The sequence below is a fragment of the Neolamprologus multifasciatus genome, chromosome 9 (genome assembly GCF_963576455.1).
Source record: "Neolamprologus multifasciatus chromosome 9, fNeoMul1.2, whole genome shotgun sequence".
NCBI lineage: Eukaryota > Metazoa > Chordata > Actinopteri > Cichliformes > Cichlidae > Neolamprologus > Neolamprologus multifasciatus.
The window spans coordinates 28871189-28894738 of NC_140447.1; the positions used below are offsets into that span (position 1 = coordinate 28871189).

The following is a 23550-nucleotide window of genomic DNA, read 5'->3' on the forward strand; positions in this document are numbered from 1 at the left end:
AACAGTAAAATGTAATTGGACGTCTGCAGAGATGCTCTTTATTTCAGGCGACGTTCAGGATAAAAATGTTGAAGGACTGACTTACACTGTCTTTGTGTCTTTGTTTAGAAGCAGAGCGACACAGATGGATCCAGTTCTCAACCCTGTCATCACCGTGGTGGTGGAAAAAACTTTCATTGTGACCTCTGTGGAAAAACTTTCAGTCAGCAAAAGACCCTAAAAAGACATCAACGTAGACACACTGAAGACAAACTGCAATACTGCAAAGAATGTGGGAGAAGCTTCACCACATCAACTGAGTTAAAACGACATGAACTGATTCACAGTGGGGTTAAAAAGCACCTCTGTGATCAGTGTGGGTCATCCTTCACCTCTGCAAGTAAGCTTAAATCACACAAACGAGTCCACACAGGAGAGAAACCATACAAGTGCAGACACTGTGACAAAAGCTTCTCACATTCAGGTAATCGTAACAAGCATCAAGGTACACACGTGAAAGGAAACTACAGCTGTGACCAGTGTGACAAGAGCTTCAGGAATCTCAGTTCATACTCTGAACACAAACGATCCCACGTTACTAATAAACTGTTTCACTGTTACCAATGTGCCAAAACATACACTTCATTGTCTGCTCTGTGCAAACATCAGCGTGATCACTCAGGACTGTAATCACTCCCATCACTGAATCACAGTGAATCTGAAGACACAGAAAGATCCTCTGGTTTCAGTGTCAGACTCAAAAAGCTTGAGATCAGGCTCCACAGAGTTCAGATTGAATCATTTAAACTTGTGTTGAACTGAACTGGTTGCTGGGCTGAACTTCTACATAATACAGATTTACATGGGATCTTATTTTCTGTCGTTTTACTGAGTCAGTTTTGTCCTTTTTTCTCTGTCCTGGTTTTGCTCGTCTGTAAATAATTGAAACTCAGTCATATAGTTCATTGTTCTCCAGCAAAACGTTTTGGAAACTCATGTTGAACCTTTAAAACTCTGACATGTTTTAGCACACAAGGCTTCATCGGGGAGTTCACTCATGATTGGACCATGAGAATAAAGGTTTTTAGTTCTTTCAAAGAGAGTCTTGGAGGTGTTTGGTGTTTTTGTTTTTTCTGAAACCACCTGAAAGAAAAACAATTTTTCTTGCTTCATGTAGTGTGGAAGTTTTTAATGTTTCTTTTATCTGTGATGTTCTTGAATGTGTTCACATGAAGATGGTACAAATAAACTGTCCTTTTAGCTTTAGCTCCTAATTTATTCATTATTTATGGATGTAGCACAGCAGCAGTTTCTTGATTAACACATGGAGGGCTCGGGATCTGATGGTAAATAATGTTTTGCGTCCTTGTACACATCATACAGCTCAGCTGTTCCACAGATGTCAGGTTTACACAGTGGTATGGTTTGTAAGAAGGACTGCCACAAAGGATTATTTTGATAGTCGATTAGTCACTGATTATTTTTGCAATTAATCGACTAATCAGATCATGCATCCATTGGACGTAAAACGTATAGTTTATTGCACCAGCATGCATCTGCTCTTATTTAACTATTATTAGCTTACAGCTTGAAGTTTTTAAGGAAGCTCACAAGGAATATATTTACACAGTTTACCTGGTGTATATAAAAAGGTGCAGAGATAGTGCTATGTACAAAATTTGGGGTACAGGGCTCCAGGGAAATCCAGGGAAAAGACACTCGCTCCTCACCAAACAATCCATGCACAAGGTCAGGCTCTCTCTCTCTGACACTCACCACAGCGAAACATTTGGTAGTTCAAAGCTCAGGAACACAAGGGAAAACTTGCAGGTAACTTGACGGCACTAACACGAATCATACATAACGAACCAACAAAGAACAGCAGTCACTCCCTGGCTTAAATGCTGGCACACTAATGAGTCTCAGACGTTTGTTCCGCTGAGTGGCGTGGGCCGAGGGCGTGAACCCGCAATGAGTTCCACCCCGGCGAGAGAGAGACAGAATGAGAGAGAGCGCACGAGAGCGAGAGAAATGCAGAAACAGCTTAACAGCACCCTGCTGATCCTCCTGGCCGTGACAGGTCCTCTGGCGATGTCACCATGAAAGGCAGAGAGCCCCGCCTACCTCAGGACCTCCCCTGTCATGTATTGATCAGGATGCAGAGTTAGGTCGAGTATCCAAAAAATTGTACTCAAGTAAGAGTAGCATTACTTTAAAATATTATTACTCAAGTAAAAGTGAAAAGTAGTTGTCAAAAAAGTTACTCAAGTAAGAGTAAAAAAGTACTTAGTGAAAAGACTACTCAAGCAGTGAGTAACTGTCTGAAATGTCCGATTTATTTTATAAATAAATGCTATCAGACAAACAAAAATGAATAAATATACAAATTTTAGTATTTTCAAAACGTTTTCAGAGAAAACATTAGAACGAGGCATCTTCAACATATGTTCATACAAGGAAGCTCAGTTTACCATAAATTGTATGGGTGTGCATCTATTTCTGCATATTTAGCAAAAATGTGCCATTTCTTCACTCAGTGAGGTGATGGTTAAGCTTCAGCAGCAGTTTGCTCTCAAGGTTCTTTCTGTGAAGCTGTAAGTGTTTAGCAGTGAACAGGAGTCCTGCATGACTAAGAAGTCCTTCACAAGCTCCAGACCACCAGATCCCTGTGCAGAGCGCAGTGCCATCACGTTCTCTGATGGAGCTGCAGCCATAGTGTCATCGTGAGACTAGTAGAGTCCAAAGCCAAACTGACGCCTCTCAACCACAAAGGTGATCCTGTTAAAGCAGAGATGTGTGGCACCGTCTTTGCTGCCCGTCTGAAGACCTACTTCCAGAGACACTGCAGAATCCAGGTCAAAAAATGGTACCACCTCGTCGACAGCCAGACCGTCTTGGGTGCAATCCGGCATGAGAGCTACGGTTTCCAGACCTCCTTCGCAAACCGCGTTGGTGAAATCCAGACATTTGGACACCCACTGATGTCCAAGATTGGTGGTGGATTCCCGGGTCAGCAAACATTGCAGACATTCTGACTAGAGGGGCCAATCCAAATGCCCTAACCGAGGACTCCGAGTGGCAGTCGGGTCCAAAGTTTCTCCAACTTCCTGAAGATGAGTGGCTGAAGAAATCCACCGGAGAAGTCGCTGCCCAAGCTCGAGAAAAGGTCACAAAGCTACAGAAAAAGACTTTTGTTGCGGTCCTTACCAGAATCCACATCAAGGCAGCTCAGGACTCAGCACACGTAGAGTCGAGAAGACCACTGGCAGGAGTAGCAACGCAACAGCTAATCGACGAAAGGCAATTCAGCAACCTGAGAAGGCTGATTGGGACCGTGGCGTGGGTCTGGAGGGTTGCCAAAAAGTTCATGAGATCCAAGACCAGAGACCAAGAAAAGTGGGAGGTAGTACCATCTTCGGGTGTCCTCACAGTCAGCGAGAGACGAGATGCTTTTCGAGACCTTTGCCTAGCAGCACAAGAGGGCATCGACTTCCCAATGCAAACTTATTGGTAATGTCACAAGAAAAACAATGGTGTGCTTGGTTTCAACGTAGGTAACGACCTCTCTCATGACCCCAGGATGTGAGTATGTATGCCAGAGCACTCTGGGAGGCACACAGAGTCATTGCAAACTACTAAGGATCAAACCTCTATTATTATGGAATAGATTGCAAAACTATAAACATATACGAGTAAATATTTCTAAGCATAAATGACAATCCAACAATATAAACCTTACACTTTATAGTACAGGAACACTTTTAAAGGACAAAAATCAACATAAACTTTGACCATAATACAGATAAAGTATTACATATGTGTTTTAAAATTGTTCCTCCGATGGGCAGGATATCACTATTAGACTGTCCAACCAGCAAACTTCAACAAAAGAATAAAGCAGCATTCAGTGATCAGCACAGATGAGCTAATTCTTCTAACACTCAGCATCTGATCCCTGTTGGTCTGTGTGCTTCTTCTTTTGGTCAGCTAGAAACCCTGCAGTAACCTGACCCAACACTCTGTCTTTTTGTTCGCCTCAATGTTGAAGTGTCAAATGTCCAACATCTGGAAAGGAACCCACACCAGTGTACTGTGATGTTTCACCAACATGTGGCAGACGCCGGTCCTGCCTTTCATGCTGACATCAGCAGAGAGCCCCGCCCACCTGTCATGTATTGATCAGGATGATTATGAAGATGACTGAGTGCAAATAAGACGCAACCAGAATGTTTAGATGCTTTCTAATTATTCATGAATATCATGAGAGTGTTTGTGTGTTTTGTCTTTTCTTTCCTGACGTTTGTTACTAACAAAGACAGTTTACGCTCTGTATGTGTTTTCATCCTTACCAGCCACACTCTAACTACAATTAAGAAAACAATCTTTAGAAATTGTCGACTCAGTGACTTCATAAAATATTTAAGTGGTTCAGGTAGAGCCAGTTTTTAAATGACCATGAACACTTACCTTATTGTATCTGTACAGCATGTTTTTCTATTAGACAGATTTGTAACAGAGGCCTTGCTCTCAGTAAGTTTGAAGTCATTTTCTGATTTATTTTGTAATCTCTGATCTTTGTGTATCCTGCTCAGTTTGCATGCTGCCTTTAGGAGTTTCTCTCTTTTGTATTTGAAGATAATTCATTGAATATACTCAGCTGCTTCCCTTTGGTGCCTCACACATCACTTTGTGAAGTTTTTCAGTGTCCAGTTATGTTTTTTATTGCTGTTTGAATTCTCTGTATGTTTTACCCTGTAGACTGTTTAATGGACTGCTTGTCTTCCTGTTTGTAACCACTGCCTGTTTACGACTAAAGATTTGGATGTTTGACTTTAATACAGCCTCTGCGTGTCGTCCCTTTGTGTCCTCGTCCTCTGTGAATGTATCACAGATGTTTTCATTATAATATCATTATAATAATAGAGTAAGATGGTGCCATTGTACGGCAGGCCGTCCTCGTCTCTGTTGTCGAGCTCTTTTCCTTGATATTTGTTTATTATTTGCTATCTTTCTGGCACTTTGCCCCCCAGATGGTTATGCATTAATCACCTATGACCGGGATACTCTGTTAAATCTTTGTTTTCCCCCCATATGCTGGGTTGGATCAAGGCTGGAATTTGGGAGACGCTACCTTTCCACGTATCATCTCTTCCACTGGTTCATATGGTTCCCCTCTCTGCCCCCCGCCTAAGAAGCGTTACAGGAAGTGGGGCAAACGGAGTGGGTTTCGGGTTCGCTTTAAGGCTTACCTTAAAACATCAGCTGCAGCTAATTCCCTCACCACCGCGGGGATTATACGACTTCCATCCGCTCGGGATCCATTGTCCTTTGGGCTGCTCAACCATCGCTGGATCTGTCTGGTCGGTAAACAAGCCTGTCCGGTTTCTCCGGTAGTCTCTCTGCCTGTTCGTGTTTGGATTGGGTCCCCCAGTGATGGTGTTCGGCACAGGTATTTAAGCCAACTAAGACGTGCTTCCAGCAGAGATAAGATGCCTATCTCTCGGATGGCTCTATTGAAAGCAAGATCGCTGGTGAATAAAACCTTCATCTTAAATGGCCTCTTCCTCACCTCTCAGCTTGATGCTCTGTTATTGACTGAAACTTGGATTCGTCCTGGTGAGTCCTTTTCCTTTTCAGAGCTACTTCCCCTGGACTGTGTATTCTTCAGTTCACCGAGACCCTCGGGAAGAGGTGGAGGCGTTGCCTCTGTTTTTAAAAACAAACTTAAAGTTCGGCAACTGCCCTCTCCTACCTATTGTAGTTTTGAGGTTCAACTATTGGAGCTTGCTGGATCCCCAACTATTCTATGTGCAGTGATTTATCGACCACCTAAATATAATAGGTCTTTTATTTGTGAATTGGCTGTCTTCTTAGGTTCATTTTTATTAAGTTATGACCAAGCTCTTATTACTGGATATTTTAACATACATATTTGTTGTGCTGATGACCCCCTAGCCAAAGATTTTCTTGCCCTAATTGAGTCTTTTAACCTTACACAGTGGGTCAGGGAACCAACTCATCTTAAAGGCCATACCTTGGATTTGGTCCTCTCATATTCTTTGGATATTTGTACTATGGACATTGATAATGCTGGTATTTCTGACCATTTTTTGCTCATGTTTGATGTTGAGCTATGTGCAATTGATTTAAATTCTAAAGGCTGTCATCGCCCTGTACGTATCATTAACTCTGAGACTGTGGCTAACTTCATTACGGCCTTTTTAAACTTTGCCTTTTTTGATCCAGATTTCACTGATACTAACTGTTACACACCTCCCTTGGTTGATGATTTTGCCAACGCTATGTTATCCACCTGTTGTTCCATCTTAGATACTGTGGCCCCTATAAAGATGAAACGTCCCAGAACTTCTCATCAACCATGGCTAAATGACACTATACGAGCTTTACGTCGTGTCTGCCGTCGATCTGAAAGGAGGTGGAAAAAAGACAGGCTTCAGATATCCTATGGCATTCTTTGTAGGAGCCGCTTTCTATACCGGAACTCCATAAAGGCAGCTAAAGCAGCTTTCCTATCAGATATTATTGAGACTAATAGCCACAAGCCCCGAATGTTATTCAAAATTTTTAATTCAGTGATAAATCCCTGTCTGGACTCTTCGAGCTGAGCCTCTCAGGCTCTCTGTGAGCAATTTCTTAATCATTTTAGTGGAAAAGTTTTATTACTGAAGGCTTCACACTCTCACTCTCTTGTCCTGAATCCTGTTCCGGTTTTAGGATGCATGTCCACCTTTTCTCACTTTGAGCTGTTATCACTCCCCACTCTTAAGGGAATAATCGAACAATTGAGAAACTCAAATTCTGTGCATGATATCCTTCCATCCTGAATTATCAAGGAAAGTTTTGAGGAAATTGGGCCTTGCATCTTATTTTTAATGAATTTATCATTGTTAGTGGGCTGTGTCCCGACTGCTTTTAAACATGCGGTAGTGCAACCTGTTCTTAAAAAAAGTAATTTTGATCAGAAAGACGCTACCAATTATATGCCAATCTCGAAACTTCCGTTTTTATCAAAATTCTAGAGAAAGCCGTCTTTCTCCAAATACATGCTTACTTAGTTGCAAATAATATTACATACAAATACCAGTCTGGCTTTAAGCCACACCATAGCACTGAAACAGCCCTGCTAAGAGTCTATAATGATCTTCTTGTATTTGCTGACTCTGGTCGCCCTGCCGTTTTAGTTTTATTGGATCTGTCTTCAGCCTTTGACATGGTTGATCATAATATTCTCTTGAGGAGGCTAGAGCATGTTGTAGGCACCAAGGGTTCTGCCCTTAACTGGTTTAATTCTTACCTCACAGATAGATCCTTTTCTGTTGTGATGGGAGGATACTCTTTCTCTGTTGCCCCTCTCTGTTGTGGTGTTCCCCAGGGGTCTGTATTGGGCCCTTTATTATTCTCTTTGTATATGCTACCCTTGGGCTCCATATTTGAAAAATACAATATTTCTTATCACTTTTACGCTGATGACATTCAAATCTATTGTCAACTGACTGATGATTTGTCAGCATCACTGAACTCCCTGTTCGATTGCCTGAGCGAGGTTAAAGATTGGCTGTCAGATAATTCTCTCATTTTAAATGAGAAAAAAACTGAAGTTATGGTGTTCGACAGCCATATTCCTCAAGACCAGCTTGTTGCCTTGCTGGGGCCCTTAGCTAACTCTCTCTTTCTGATTCTATACGTAACCTGGGTGTCTATTTGGATAGCTCCTTTAAGCTCGATAGGCAAGTGTCATCTGCAGTTAAATCTGTTTTTCAACTGCGCCAGATTTCTAAAGCTAAGCATTATATACCACACAGGGACCTGGAAAAACTTCACTCCACGCTTTTGTGATCTCCAGGTTAGATTATCGTAATTCTTTCAACTGTGGTCTCCAAGCCTTCTCTCTTCGAAGGCTGCAACTCGTTCAGAATGCTGTGGCTCGTCTTCTTACTGGAGCTAGAAAAGTTGACCCTATTACTCCGGTTCTTGTTGATCTACACTGGTTAGCAATCAAATATCGCATTGAGTTCAAAATTTTGCTACTCACTACTCTATGATGAGATATATATATATATATATATGTTTATGTATGTATGTATATATGTACATACATACATGTGTATGTATGTATGTATTGTGAGATCATTATTCTATGTAGCTTAGTTTCCCTTATATTTTTAGGTTAAAGAACATGACCATCTTTGTAGTATGTTAGACAAATATTCCAGTATATCTTTGGGGATTAAAAGAATGTGACCATCTTTGGGTTCTGTTAGACAGGTGGGCGCCGCCATTTATCTGCTGTGAATGTTTTACACTGTTTTCTTGTCATGTCAGACTGCTTAAATCATTTCTGAGAATGTTGTGTGCAAAGGACCTTGTGCCGATAATAGCAGAAACAGACCACATTCTGTGCCCCGACCCTTGTAGGGAGTAGAAAGACAGGGCGCACGAGGTCATAACTTAGGCGCCACGACAGATAAGAGAGTGTGAATGTTTAGGTTTACGACCAGGTGGGGGCCAGTAGAAAGTATAAAAAGCTGTGTAACACACCACCATTTTGAGACTTGCTGTGACCCTCTCATGCATCTCTCCCCATCCGGATGGTTTTTTATGCTCATTGTGTGAAAATTGTATGGAAATAAAGGATTGTTGATTGAGCATTTATACACCGAGTATTGTCCTTCCTTCAGCCCAAAGATTCAAAGAATTGGGAGATTTCAAATGTATGTGTGTGTGTGTGTGTGTGTGTGTGTGTGTGTGTGTGTGTGTGTGTGTGTGTGTGTGTATGTGTGTATGTATGTATGTATGTGTGTATGTATAGCACAGAAATGAAGGCCAACAATCATGTTTTACAGTCCCGTGGTTTCAGCCTCAGATACTCAACTAATCGCAGTGATGTCAGAACAAAAATGAATGACGCACAAAACATTTTTGTCCTTCATTTCTGTCTAACAAAGCTGTATGTAACGTTTCTCTCGGTTAGTATCATGGTTGCTAGGCAGCCTGAACAGCGCGACGAAGGCTAGACCGTCCCATTTCACAAGCCTCTCACTTCCGCACTTCTCGTACTTATAGTACGCACCGTACGTAGTACACGTAGTGCTTGTACTTCAAGCGTGCAGACCCTGAATTGGGACACAGCCAGTGGCTGCAGCCAGACCCTTCTCAGCAAATGGGTGATAGAAAACCGATCGGTGCTCATGCCATATGCGCTGGCTGACGTCGGGGCAGCATGAGAACGAGCATTTTTTCTTCTGCTGGCTTCCGATGCCCGTGATGCCACCCCCCACCACGATGCCGCCCCGGGCAACCGCCCGCGTCGCCCGTATCTAAAACCGCTACTGCCGCCGTACATAGTCCGCCAGGGCCGTGCAGAGAGGTTTAAAGGAGCGGGTGCTCAAAGTTAAAAAGGGGCACATTGAACCAGGCTGAATAACAACAATACACATTCATCAAGAATCTAATATGGGCAACAAGGCAAAGCAAACGTAGCCGATGTTTTAACTGATGGGTACAATGTTGCTGTTGAGGGGTTGCTGTGGATAGTGCTGGAGGGCAGGGCTGTGTTGATCTGAGACTGTAGACATTAAAAAGTCCATAGGAGAGATGGTAGCTGATTAAACAAGTGTCATGAGATAATAACAAAATGCAAAGATTGGTGACAGCACTTGGAACCATAAAGCAACAAAAAACTGTGAGAAATAATTTAGGCTCTGCCTGTGAATCACTCTTTGCTTCTCTTCTTCCTTCCATCCCGTCATTTCATATATCACTCTCCACTTGATGTCTATCTGAGAACAAGGCACAACTTGCTATTGCAATAAACTATAATTTAAAAATCCACACCTAACAACTCTTGCACTTAATCTATAATAAAATGATGAGAGAAAAATGTTATAGCTGGTACAACTGGTACATGTGCTCTTTGTAATCCAGCTGCTGAGGGATCCACTGCCTTTAGTAGCCTCACACAGCTCCTACTGTTTCCTCCTCATGTCCTTACCAGGCATGTCTGGACAATGTTATATCATGAGTAATAATTTTTTTTTAAAAATCCATCTAAATAAAACACACACATGCACGCACACACAGTGACATTTTAGACCTTCTTCAGAATACTGTATATGGTGCTGATCCAGAATCCTTAAATTATTATTTATTACTAGAGCTACAATAATAAAGCAATGAGGAGGGGGAAGTAAAAAATATGAAATAATGTATTTATGATGATTCCATTTGTTTCACTATCCACTCTGTGCAGGGGCAAAGCTTATTACATTTTTAAACTGTAGAGACACAATAATTTTACTGCTGTAAAATCCAAATTTTGTCTTATTTAAAATATAAATCTAATATAATCTGCTTCTTAATGTATGTTCTTTAAAATACAGCGTGTTTTTTAATATATTATAATTATAATAATGCATAATTATGTGGACATGCATATTAGATCGTTTTTTAGTGAAATATAATCCCTCCAGAAAGGCAGGAAAAGCCCGGAAACTTACTTTAAAACTAAATATGTTCCCTAAAACGGTGGACAGAGCTACAGACCCATGACAGCCTTACACAGGTAGCCAGCAGCTATGACCAGCACTACTTGTGCAGTTATTAAAAGGACAGGTAATGTTTGTCACGCTGTTGCACACACAGCACGCTCGTTTGTTTCAGTTCGTCAGTTGCAACAAGACAGCTGACCAACGTGTACGTAATAAGCTAATACTTCTGTGTGCTATACACTACAGTGTACGCTGTACACCTACTTACTGGTTTTTGTCGCATCAGTCTGTGTCTCTGAGTTAACTTGTGTTTCTCCTACAGCTCCGGACCGCAAAAAATGCGCGTGCTTTTTGTGAGCTCGTTCCCGGCTCGTAACCAGCGCGTTCTGCCGTCAAGGACGACCATTGGTTAAATGTGATCATGTGACTGATGCAAGCTAGATCCTTTTATTTAGCAAAACTGTGATTAATAGTTAAATATTATTGTTGAGGGGCACAGACACGACTCCGCACGCACACACACATTAAAAAAAATTATTAATAATATTTTTTTAAAAAGTTGCCTCAACAAAAGGGCACTTTGGGCACCCATCAGGAAAGGGGCGGGTGCTCAAGCCCCTCTAACGGTGTGTTCACACCGAACGCGATGGACGCGAATAGAGCGTCAGGTTTACATGTAAAGTCAATGGAAAAGCGCGATGACGCGCGATTGCGGGTCCCGCGAAAATTCGGAAGCAGATTTGCGTCGCGAAAACGCCAAAACTCGTGAAACGCGCGTCAGTGTAGCGCGTCTGGCGCGTTTGACTCGCGAATAAAACCACGCGCGTGAGTTTTTGTGTTGCATTTTGTGCATACGCGCGTTTCGCGTCTACCGCTCGAGTTGGAAAAATCTGAACTCCAGCGTCAAATCGCGCCGCGACAACCAATCAGGGGCCTGGTGACGTGGCTCTGACCTAGGTCAAAGGGGCAGATCCAGCCAAAGCCCTTCATTCTTCATTCAGTATGGAGGAAAAGCTAATCAGTGCCGTGGCTAATCACCCGGAGCTATACGATGCTAGCTACTACTTTTACCGAGACAGGAATAAAAAGGACCTAGCTTGGAGACACATAAGTGAGGAGATCGGGCAACCTGGTAAGTTCATTCCTTCTTTTTAATTTTCAGACTGACCCGATGAACCCGCGCAAAAGCTAGCAAGCCCGCCTACTGTCCCGCTATTTTCCCACTGATGTACAAATACCTTTCCGCTAACAAGATAATGCGTTTATTCAGAGGACATCTGCAGGAGAAAGTGGAAGAGCCTCAGGGACACATATAATAAGGAGAAGAAGGCAGAGAAGGAGAAGAGGAGTGGGTCTGCAGCAGGATCGGGGAGAAGATGGAAGTTCTTCGCGGTCATGGGGTTTCTGGACCCCTTCCTCACCCCGCGGGAGACTAGCGGTAATATGGTGCGGACCGTGGAGAACTTCTCCCCCGAGGACCAGGGACAGCCCGAAGAGGCAGCAGGGGAGTGTCAGTCAGAAGGTATGTTTACATTGAGTTAATGTAGGCAGTTAATTTATGCGTGTTGTCATACAGGAATATATTTTGTTTATTAATAAACAGTATACAGTAGTCCCGCTGTTCATCCGTCACTGCCTCGCCTTTTCGCTGATTTTTTTTATTGCACCGTACAGCTTTCAACAATGCGCATTGCATTCTGCAGCCCAAATGACAAATCTCCTCCGTGTCGTGTCTCCTGCGCTTGCCAAACTTATCATGTTTGGTTTTGATAACCATCACGTCCAATAGAAAAAAACAGCACAAAAACACTCATAACTATGACCCTCATTCGGAAATACACACCTGCACCGGGAGCAAAAAAGGCGCACAAAAGTGGCGCCGCAGACGGAGAAAAAGCGCGGCATAATACTTTTACGTTTTAAAATCGACAAAGGTTTTCACTTTGAGAATCAACTTGTGAGAACTGTGACTACTGTTCATGTGCTGCAATAAATGAGAGACCACTGTATATAATAATAATAATAAGTATATAATAATATAATATTCTCTATGACTATTGTCTTCAACCTATATTAACATTAATAATAATATTAACATTTAATATTGTCTTCATAGAGTCAAGTAATCATGCAGCAGAGTCCTCAGCTGTCTCTTCTCCTGGCTCTCCAGTCCCTGGTCCCTCCACTCCTGCTGCTGCTGCTGCACCCACAGGTATGAACATCAAGCACTGACAGCTTTTTACTTGCTTGAATTCCCTTGTGATCACCTTTACTAAATATCTACAACCAATCAGTTTATATCCTGTTTTTTTTTTTCAATTTTGAAATGAAAATCTAGTAGCAGCCTTCTCATTACTTTGTGTTGTTTTGTGCTGTGTTTTACAGGCCCACAGAGGAGGACAGCTCGAAGGCGGGCGAGGGACGGGTCCCAGGACGGTCCATCGGCGGTGGAGCTGGCCATCCTGGAGTCCCTAAAGAGGCCACGCCCGTCTCCAACTGAACATTTCCTCCTCGGCCTTGTTCCTGCTCTGGAGAGCATGCCGCCTCAGACACGAGAATTCGTGAAATTTCAAATTTATAAATTAGTTTTTGAAAACAGCACAGCTGTGTTAAATTTGGAAACATTGGACCCTAATGATCAGTAGTTTTCTGATGAGGCAGCAGCTCTCCAGGGCAGAAACAATGTTCTTATTTTTCTCCTCCTTCTCCCTGAGGCTCTTCCACTCCAAGCTGGGTCCTTTTTATTCCTGTCTCTCTGTAAATAGTTAAATTTCATATATTTATGATAAATGTTTTTGTTAATGAATTTATATTTTTTCAAATAAACATTTATAATGACAAAATGTCTCTGTTCTACTACACAGCAAATATTGGCACCCGACTTGACACAAGTAGAATTTATTTCATATTATACTAATGACAAAACATACTAATACAGAGGGATGCAAAAGTTTGGGCAACATTGTGAAAAGTAATTATTTTCTTGTACAAATCATTGGTTGTCACAATAAAAATAGTCAGTTAAATATCATATAGGAGACACACACAGTGATATTTGAGAAGTGAAATGCAGTTTACAGAAAGTGTGCAATAACTGTTTAAATCAAGCAGGTGCATAAATTGGCAACACAAAAAAAGAGAAATGAAATAAATATTTAGTGTATATCAATGTGTGTGTCTCCTATATGATATATGTAAGTGACATTTTTCATTGTAACAGTGATTCATACAGGAAAATAATGACTATTAATAAGGTTTCCCAAACTTGTGCACCACACTGTATATAGGAACATAGTGAAGACAAGTTACTTAAGAGAGTAAAAATAGGTTAGTTTATTTTGGAGTAGAGCTCCATTTATTAAGAAAAAATTAAAAGGACAGGAACACTCTTTAGAGGTTTGTGGGTGGCTCTTAAAAGAGCCGTTGTGGGGAAGTCACTCGGACTTCAAACAGGCTACTCCTTTGGTTGCCAAGACACAGCTCCCTCCGCCGAGAAGTGAGCCATGAATTTCTCCCTCACCAGGACAGCCTCTCTGGAGGAGTTGTTTGCTGCCATACGACCCAGGCCTTGCAACGGCTCCACCACAGCAGGTGCCCCTCTCTCGTCCACACAGCGCAGAAAATTGTGGAGAACACAAGTTGCCTTCACACACTTCTCCGCTCCGTCTAAATAAAAAGGAGTGAGTATCACTACAAAGGTTAACTCAGTGGTCCTAATGCTACAGTTTGATATCAGCAAACACCGAGCGCATACATTGATATGACACCACAGCCATGCTATCATTCAAACACTGATAACAGCATAAATCGAATTAAATCAGGACTTGATGAGACCTTCTGAGTATCACTAGAAATATTATAAACAGTCGTCTCCGTACCACAGTTTGCTTTCAGTAAACACAGAGAGCATTCACTGTTAGCATAGCACATCCACGTTAGCAGTGTATAAATGGATAGTTTAGCATGTATTAGCACAGGTATCAATAAAGGACTACCGTATTAAATACTTTTACTAACCTCAGGCAGATGAACAGGCGCTCTGCAGGTGGGATTGAGCGCCTGTAATTGGTGTCTAGGCGGGCGATTCTGGGACCGACCCGGGGAAGCAGGTCCTCAAACTGGCCGAGTGAAAGACGGTGATGTCGCTGGAATCGGCCGTCATCCAGGCCGTCATCCAGGCGCAGCTCCTGGAGCAAATGGTGAAACTCACCAAACTGCTCACGCCTCTGGAGGACCTGATGGACCCAGGTACGGCGAGGGCGTCTTTTACGCCGCTGCTCTGCTCTCCACAGTATATAGAGAAGGGAGACTCTCTCTTCAAGCGCTAACTCGACAGCTGCCATCTTGCAAAGATACCGGTCTGGCACAACTTCCTCCCACATCCCTCCCACATTTCCGGTTCACGCGCGTCAAAATATCATATTTTGAAGCGCGATGGATTTTTCTTGGACACGCGTTGAGACGCGAATGTGCACGCGTCAAATTAGGGGCGTTTGGGGCGTTTTTGTTCGCGTCCATCGCGTTCGGTGTGAACACACCGTAAGTCCGAGAACTGCGGATACTACGAAGGGTGCGGTTGCTGGATTGGTACACAGCTACAGAGTTCCTGCTCATTGCTGTTTGTTTCTCAGTTTTTTGTTCTGGCCTATCTAGAGGTAAGTGTCAAAGTAACATTGATCTGAGTTCAGGCAATCTTGAGTTCATGAAGTTTTCTGTTGCTCTCTGTGAGAGGGGGTGGGAGAAAACCGTTAAAGGCGAGGCTCTCCAGAGTGTAGCAAAACAGGAAACCACAGCTGGGTGTGTGTATAAGTATGGCGTTTTAATTGTACCGCTATTCTGAACGCACGTAAAAAAAAATTGCAGGTGCAAGTGTTGCATTTTGAGGAGAAATTTATTTTGATCAAAGAAAAGCTAAATTTGAGGGAGCAAAATTCATTGCTGAGTGCAAGAAAAATGTATCTATTATCCATACACACACACACAATAGCAGCCCCTCTCGCTCAGTTTTTGCATTTGCGCTTGCTCGCAATATGTTGCTTCCGCTTTCAACATAGCTGGACTGGCCCGGTGGGCCGATGGAAATTTTTCGTTTTAAATGGGCCGATTTTTTTTGTTGTTGTCTTTTTTCCCCTGTAAACAGTGAAAGTTGGCGGATTGGACAGATGCTGGCAGACGTGTAAAAATAACTCAGTTGTTTGGTAGTGGCTATGGTGGAGCTTTCACAGATTCAGTAAAATTAGCAAGTGGTGGAGGCCAGCAGGTGGATAAGGGAAAGGGGAGGCGGAGGAGGAGAGAGCCGAGGCGGCTGGGTGGGTGCTATGATGTTACTGGTGAACTTTATTTTATTCATAAGGTTAGTTAGTAGAGTTGCCTACCGTCCGTAAAAAACGGAATCCTCTGGTATTCAGAGTTCATATTAGGCGTTTCGTATTGAGCTGAAAATAAACGCGATTTGTCCCGTACTTCAGCTACAATAAAAAAGACAAAAAGTTGGAGTTATTCTGCGTCTTTACGCTGTCAGCTGCCTCTTCTTCTCTCATTCTCCCCCTCCCTCTCTAGCTGCTACTTCAATCATGAAACTGATCAATGATCAGCTGATCGGCGTTTCTGCCGCAAGTCCCGTCTCTCTTGCTTATTTATCTCCCACTTTGCGCCAGAAAGAGGAAACTAGCGGAGGTAGTTAAACTTGATAAGCTGTTGTTAGAATTTATTTAATATTAATTTCTAGTATCAGCTGATGTTTGCTGGAGCCACTGCTGCTGGTCATGATATCGGTTTGGATATCTAGTGAGAGGAAAACATGAAGATGAAACCAGGAGACGTCCTTACTGAATCATCAGAGCTGAACAGGTGATGGAGAAACAGGTTTACCTTTTAGGTGACAAGAATGGGTTGAAGAAAAGCTATGAACTGTTTCTGAGAGACAACTTACACCAGGATCCTTTTCTATGTAGCTGACAGCTGGTAACTGTGCAGGGGCGGGTCTAGCAAAGTTTTGCCAGGGGGCCAGGTAGGGCATTGACAGGGAAAGGGGGGCACAAAAAATACTTTTCTTTCTTATTCTCGTTTAAAATTTCTAGCTTTTAACAAATAGTTATCCGAATCTTACAACCAAAGTTTTCATCTGATGTCAAATGTATAGAAATCCATTATTGTACATAGTAATTTTTTTCAGGGTCCCAACATAATTTCTTCAGAAGATAGTACTGTATATGATGCCAGTATTTTCCCACATTTTCTAGATACTGTACCAGTACTTTGTGTAAAATGGCATCAAAAAGTCAGTTAAGTTTTATTCTTTCTCACCTGTCTTTCTGTCTCCTTTCACTTTTTAAAGGTTGCCATGTTAGAAAAAATATTTTGCCCTGCCATGCTGTTTATTTATGTGGTAAATTAATAGTTTATGAAAATATCACTAAATCTGTCATTTATTATTTTTAATATTTAGTAATGGTCAATGGACAATAGAAATTAAACTCTTTAAATAATAAATGCATTTTTTAAAAGACAGAGACTCTACAGTACGCAGCGGTAGCATCTCTTCCACAATGTAGCCTGCAATCCTTTTTTAAGCTCACCTTCAGACGCTTTCTGTGCTGCTGAAGTAAAATCAAGTTTTGCCTGCTTAGCTGGAGTTGCCGCGGTGTTATCCATGGATGATGAACAAGGATCACTCAGGAGTGTTCGTCTATGCTCTCGTGTCAGGCGCTTCAGTAGATTACTCGCGCTATTAACAGCAGCCGATAGTTTTTTCTCCCCAGGACATAGCTTACATATTACTGTAATGTTCTTGTCTGCTTGTTTCAGAAAAGTGAAGAGACAGGAATATGTCCATTTCATAAAACAGCCACTCGCTTCAGCCGAGTCCGACATCTTCCGCTTTAGTATACGACTATGCAGCAAACTGGCGCGAAATGACGCGCACCTGCACTACTACGATGTTAAAGCGGCAGAGTTTACTTCTACGTTTAGAAGATAAATTATTGAAATTAAATAATGATATTCAGCGAGTTTAATTATTTTACAATGTAACGCAAGTACATTGTAAGTAACTGTAATTAAAATACCTAAAAATGAACAGTAATCAGTTACTCTACTTTTTCAGTGGAAAAGTAATTTAATTACAGTAACGCGTTACTTAGTAACGCATTACACCCAACACTGATACCATGTCATAACTGCTTTAAGTCAGAATAGATATCAGAGCCTTAAACAGGCTGACTTCTGTTAAATGGGTCAAACTGGGCAGAAAGTCTACAAACACATAACATCCTTATAGAATATGATGTAACACTATAGATCGACTTACCTCAGAATATATAAAGCATATAAACAATTACAGCAATATGATGCAACAAACACAGCAGTCCTACTAATCCAAAATACTCAAAGCTTCATAGAACTGAAACAAACATTTATTTTTAGCTCCATTCTGCTGCTGATACATACTTTAGGTTTCTGAACATTAAACTTGTTGCTGCCTTTCATAGTGTGTAACTTTAAGGCCCTGAGTACTTTCTCCCACACTGAAAACACTGGAATGATAAACTTATTTGAACATTACCTAATAAGACTGATTCAGGACAGACAGTTAGTGATTTTAAACTTTTCTAGCAGTCCTTCACAAACAGGGAACAGTCTGTCTATTCTCTCCATCTGTCAGCTGCTGCTGGCTCTTCCTCCTCCTCTTCCTCACACACTGCTCCACACCCACTGCCGCGCTATGAATTGTGGGATATATGGGACCACAAAGTGTACACCGGACCACACTTCAAATCTGGGGAAATCGACGGCGCATTTGGAGTACACTGCGGATTGGGACAGCTGTCGTCGCGTCGCTGTGATGTAATAGGTCTCAAAATGCGTACTCCGGAGCGTGTGGTCGCCGGATTGGGACACATCCTATATCATCCGAATTGTCTACATTAGAAGTAATTTCTTCCTCTTCTGCCTTTCATAGTCATGTGCGAAATACGGCTGTATAAATGGCGGGCGCACTCACAACAATGGCTGAGTGTAAATGGAATCATGTGCGGACGTATTTTACCTCCACAAACAGCCGAGACTTGGTTTGCGATACATGTGGCAAGACAGTGAGGTGTTGTGGCAACACCATTAACCTCATCAAACACCTCAGAGTGAATCATATCACATAATTTGATGAGCGTCCAGGCAAACTGAAGAGGAGGAGAGGACAGGGACAGAAGCTCTCACAGAGTCCTTTAGTGCAGGCAGGCAACGTGTTCAAATAGCACACAACTTAAATTTTTTATTTCTATATGATAATTGTTCATTATTAAGCGATAAGAACAAGTAATCTGATGTCCTGTAATCAAGGTGATGCTATAATTTGAGATACAATAAATGAAATAAGTTTTTAGATAAAGTATTGAATCAGTATCGTCGATACTAACCTGAATTTTACTTGGTATTGGATCGGAAAGGAAATGAGTGGTATCGCACATCTCTAATTTCTGCCCGTGCGCGTTCAACTCTTTCTGTACACCGCTATATTTGTGCCACAAAACCAGCCAATCATAGACTTCGATGCAAAAAATCTGATTGGCTGTTTTGGTGTCCAATCATCTCAAAATGATGAAATGAAAACATCCCAGAATGCATTTCGCCCAAAACTCAAACGAGTCAGTGGCAGAGGAACGCAGAGTGGCGGAGTTTGAAATATTACTCTTTCTGGATGACAAAATAAACGTTTAAGATATTTTCAGGTGAGAATGGTGCTGTGTAAACTTCAAATATCTGCTCCATTTATCAAGACATCATAAATTTGCAAAAGTGCTCTAATGTTTTCGGAGATCCTGTTACCCACCAGCTGACCACATAGCTGGACTGGCCTTTGGGCATACCGGGGATTTGCCCGGTGGGCCGATGGTGACTTTTCATTTTTATTTTGTTTGTTTGTTTGTTTTTGTAACAGTGTAAACAGTGAAAGGTGGTGGATTAGCCAATTGGTCATGATCAACTCTGGGCTGGACCAATTACAATACATCCGTATTGAGCTGAAAAAGAACGCAATTTGTCCCGTACTTCAGCTAGAATGAAAAAAACAGACACAAAGCTGGAGTTATTCTGTGTCTTTGCTGCACAGCTGCCTCTCCTCTCATTCTCTCCCCCTCCCTCTCCTGTTGCTACTTCAATCATGAAACTGTTCAATGATCAGCTGATTGGCTTTTCTGTCCAAGTCCCGTCTCTCTTGTTTGTTCTATCGTCCACTTTGCGCCAGAGAAAGGAAAACAGCAGATGTCGCGCTAAACAACATCAGCACGCTTACGCTTGATAAGCTGTTAGAATTTATTTAATATTACTTTGTAGTATCAGCTGATGTTTGCTGGAGCCACAGCTGTAAAAGCTGCTGGTCATGAATTTGGTTTAGATATCTGGTGAGAGGGAAACATGAAGGTGAAAGGGAAGCTAAAATATGTCCATTGTGTTGTCAGGTGAACATATGAGACACTTTGACTCTTCAGTGCAGTGTGGAGCCTAACAAAGATCTGTTTTGTGTCCCAGCTGATCAGCAGGAGGAGAAGAGTCTGACGGAGCAGCAGAGGAACATTTTCAGCCATCTGGACTCAGCTGAGTCACTACAGAGGAAACAATGAGCTCAACACAGAAGGTGACAGATACTAGTGTAAAGAAGTACTCCATCAAATATGCCATCAAAAGCTGAAGTACTGATTTAACTTTACTCAAGTGGAAAAGTACCGGCTCTGAAATGTAATCAGAGTAAGAAAGTAAAAGTAGCTCCTTGAAGAACATTTTTACCACCTGTTTTTATCCAAAGCTAACTGAACCTTGTGCTATATTAATGTAATAATAAAATAAGATTAGTAAATGAAATACAACCTATTTATTTCTAATAAAGGAACTCAGTTTGAATCAACTAAGTAGAAAATGAAGGAAAATAAAATGTGTATTTTCTGTTGCCTACATTGTAGAGGGTGACTTTGCCTCTAAACAAGAACATGAGCAGGGAAGAGGTTAAAGTGGGATTGAGCAGGTGGGAACCCTAAAATCAGCTGTAGTGGCTCAGCGTGCACTAACCTGCAGAGGATCTTCATGCAGTCTTTAAATAACACAGTTAATCTGCCTCAGATTGTTTTGCAGCATCTTTCAGTGTATGAAAAAACATAATGTCACATGTACAGACCCAATATCTGATTTAAACACATGAGGACTTACATGTAAGCTTTACATTTCCAGTTTATTAAATCCCACTGAGCAGTCCTTCCCTTTAAATCTAACCTGTCTTCTTCCTCTCCTGTCCTGTGTGTCTTATCTTTCTCCATCTCTGAGTGTAGTTAGCTCTCTTTCTTTTCTCTCCCTGTGATGTACAGCAGCTGGACCTTTAGCCAGCAACACACTTTTTTATTGTCAGTTTGTGTGTTTGCTGATGTTTTTTGAGCTGATAGAAATGCTGCATTTGAAATTACCTGCCACTTAAAAAATATGAATCCATTTATTCTTGCTCATCTTCTGTATTGCTAGCTGGATGCTGAAGTACCGTGACTGCAACTTATGAGCACCTGCAGTGGTTCAGGTGTTGTGCCAAAAAAGAACATTGGTCCACTTTAACTCTTGACTATGTTTTGCACACAGTTTTGCCTCTTTCATCTCTTTTTATGTTTCATACCCTGGTGATTAGTGCACGATCAGGATTGCCTTTCATGTGTTACAGTTTAGGTTCAAATCAGCTTGATGTTTGATGCCAGCAGCGATAAAATTACTCTCCTCAAATGGCTTAAACCAAAAGTAATAAGCCTGTTTTGAAGGTGTAAGGACTAGAAAATACAGATATGTGTAGGGAGTAAAAGTTTTAAAGAAATCCTGAGGCTGCTATCAGACTCTGACATTTTCCTTCACTGAACCAGGCTGGTAACTGTTACGTTGATTTATTATCATTGAATAAATTAGAAAATTATAGAAATATATAATAGGGAACAGCAATAGGAAATATAAAAAAGGAGCGATCTGGTAAATATTTATATATTATATATGTATACATTTTTATATCTGTGTACAATCAGGAGGGATGGGCATGATTTTAGTGTTTTTAAAAAGTCATGAATTATTTTTAACACCAGGTTGGATGTAATGTGTTAGAACTACCAGCAGGTGGGGATAAGAGACCTTTAAGGTGTTTGGTGCCACACTCCACCTTCAGGTTTAAAACTAGTGTTAATGGAGGGAGTTTGAAGGTTCAGTTTGTTCCACGACTGCATTTCACTCACTGCCTCTGTTTGTATCTCTGTCACTGCAGGACCAACATGGAGCGAGAAGTCAGCGCTCTCAGGAGGCCGACAAGCCTCACAGAAGAAAGAGAGAGAAAACATACACCTGTGACGAGTGTGGGAAGGAGTTTACTGGGAAGGCTTCGCTAAAACATCATCAGGTCATCCACACTGGAGAGAGACCGTTCAGCTGTGACTTGTGTGGAAAGACTTTTTCCTTGAAGGGTCATCTAAAAAGACACCAAATCATCCACAGTGGAGTTAAAGCGTACAGCTGTGATCAGTGTGGCAGAGCTTTTACTCAAAGTGGTAGCTTACAGAATCATCTAGTTACCCACTCTGGAATTAAGGCATACAGCTGTGACATCTGTGGAAAAACTTTCAGCCAGAGCGGGAACCGAAATATACACCTACGCATTCACACCAGACATGATGTGTACTGCTGTGAACAGTGTGGCAAATACTTTGCTACAGACACACAGTTAAAACGACACATGTTTACCCACACTGAGGAGAGACCTTATAAATGTGACCTGTGTGAGAAGACTTTTAAATCTCCACGTTACCTGAGCCTACACCAACAGATCCACACCAGAAAGAGACTCTACAAGTGCAGTTACTGTGAGGTATGTATTTATATTGTTATCTTGTCATTTTAGCTTGACTGTTTGCAACAACTCTGCTCATTAAACTGTGTTAGCATGTTAGCAATTCTACTGCATGGAAAAGCAGCTCTGAGTGATTATTCAGATTTTCATGTCAGTTATGATTTTAGTATTACTGTAGTATTATGGTGGTAGTATTGTAGTTATTGCAGCCCAGTAAACTGAGTGTGCTAACTGAAACAGTCAAATGTAATTGGACGTCTGCAGAGATGCTCTTTATTTCAGGCGACGTTCAGGATAAAAATGTTGAAGGACTGACTTACACTGTCTTTGTGTCTTTGTTTAGAAGCAGAGCGACACAGATGGATCCAGTTCTCAACCCTGTCATCACTGTGGTGGTGGGAAAGACTTTCGTTGTGACCTCTGTGGAAAAACTTTCAGCCATGAAATGAGCTTAAAAACGCATCAACGTAAACACACTGGAGACAAACTGAAATACTGCAAAGAATGTGGGAGAAGCTTCACCACATCACAAAACTTAAAACGACATGAACTGATTCACAGTGGGGTTAAAAAGCACCTGTGTGACCAGTGTGGGTCATCCTTCACCTCTGCAGGTGAGCTTAAAAGACACAAACGGGTCCACACAGGAGAGAAACCATACAAGTGCAGACACTGTGACAAAAGCTTCTCAGATTCAGGTAATCGTAACAAGCATCAAGGTACACACATGAAAGGAAACTACAGCTGTGACCAGTGTGACAAGAGCTTCAGGAATCTCAGTTCATACTCCGAACACAAACGATCCCACATTACTAATAAACTGTTTCACTGTTACCAATGTGCCAAAACATTCACCTCATTGTCTGCTCTGTGCAAACATCAGCGTGATCACTCAGGGCTGAAACCACTCCCATCACTGGATCACAGTGAATCTGAAGAGACATAAAGATCATCTGGTTTCAGTGTCAGACTCAAAAAGCTTGAGATCAGGCTCCACAGAGTTCAGATAGAATCATTTAAACTTGCGTTGAATTGAACTGGTTGCTGGGCTGAACTTCGACATAATACAGATTTACATGGGATCTTATTTTCTGTTGTTTTACTGAGTCAGTTTTGTCCTTTTTTCTCTGTCCTGGTTTTGCTCGTCTGTAAATAATTGAAACTCAGTCAAATAGTTCATTGTTCTCCAGCAAAATGTTTTGGAAACTC

At 41.7% G+C, this 23550-nt stretch overlaps 2 protein-coding genes across 2 annotated transcripts in view; both read left to right on the forward strand.

Annotated features, from left to right (window-relative positions):
• The window catches only part of LOC146511747 (uncharacterized), a 59293-nt gene extending 37426 nt beyond the window's left edge, over nucleotides 1-21867 (forward strand). Inside the window, exon 8 of the mRNA XM_085172369.1 lies at nucleotides 21763-21867. The gene's annotated coding sequence lies outside the window, so the exon portion shown is untranslated. The remainder of the gene's footprint in view (nucleotides 1-21762) is intronic.
• Nucleotides 11490-13330, forward strand: LOC146511748 (uncharacterized). The gene is made up of 4 exons (XM_085172402.1): nucleotides 11490-11619; nucleotides 11758-12009; nucleotides 12604-12699; nucleotides 12873-13330. Exons 1-4 carry the CDS (start codon nucleotides 11490-11492, stop codon nucleotides 13130-13132), a joined length of 738 nt encoding a protein of 245 aa, XP_085028528.1. The 3' UTR covers nucleotides 13133-13330.
• Nucleotides 21868-23550: the final 1683 nt, after the last annotated feature.

Bases quoted from the DNA above. Each gene is read 5' to 3' on its own strand.
- LOC146511748 (XM_085172402.1), top strand. From the start codon at position 11,490: ATGGAGGAAAAGCTAATCAGTGCCGTGGCTAATCACCCGGAGCTATAC. The intron at 11,620-11,757 runs GTAAGTTCATTC...GCGTTTATTCAG, and splicing joins TGAGGAGATCGGGCAACCTG to AGGACATCTGCAGGAGAAAG. The intron at 12,010-12,603 runs GTATGTTTACAT...TTGTCTTCATAG, and splicing joins AGGGGAGTGTCAGTCAGAAG to AGTCAAGTAATCATGCAGCA.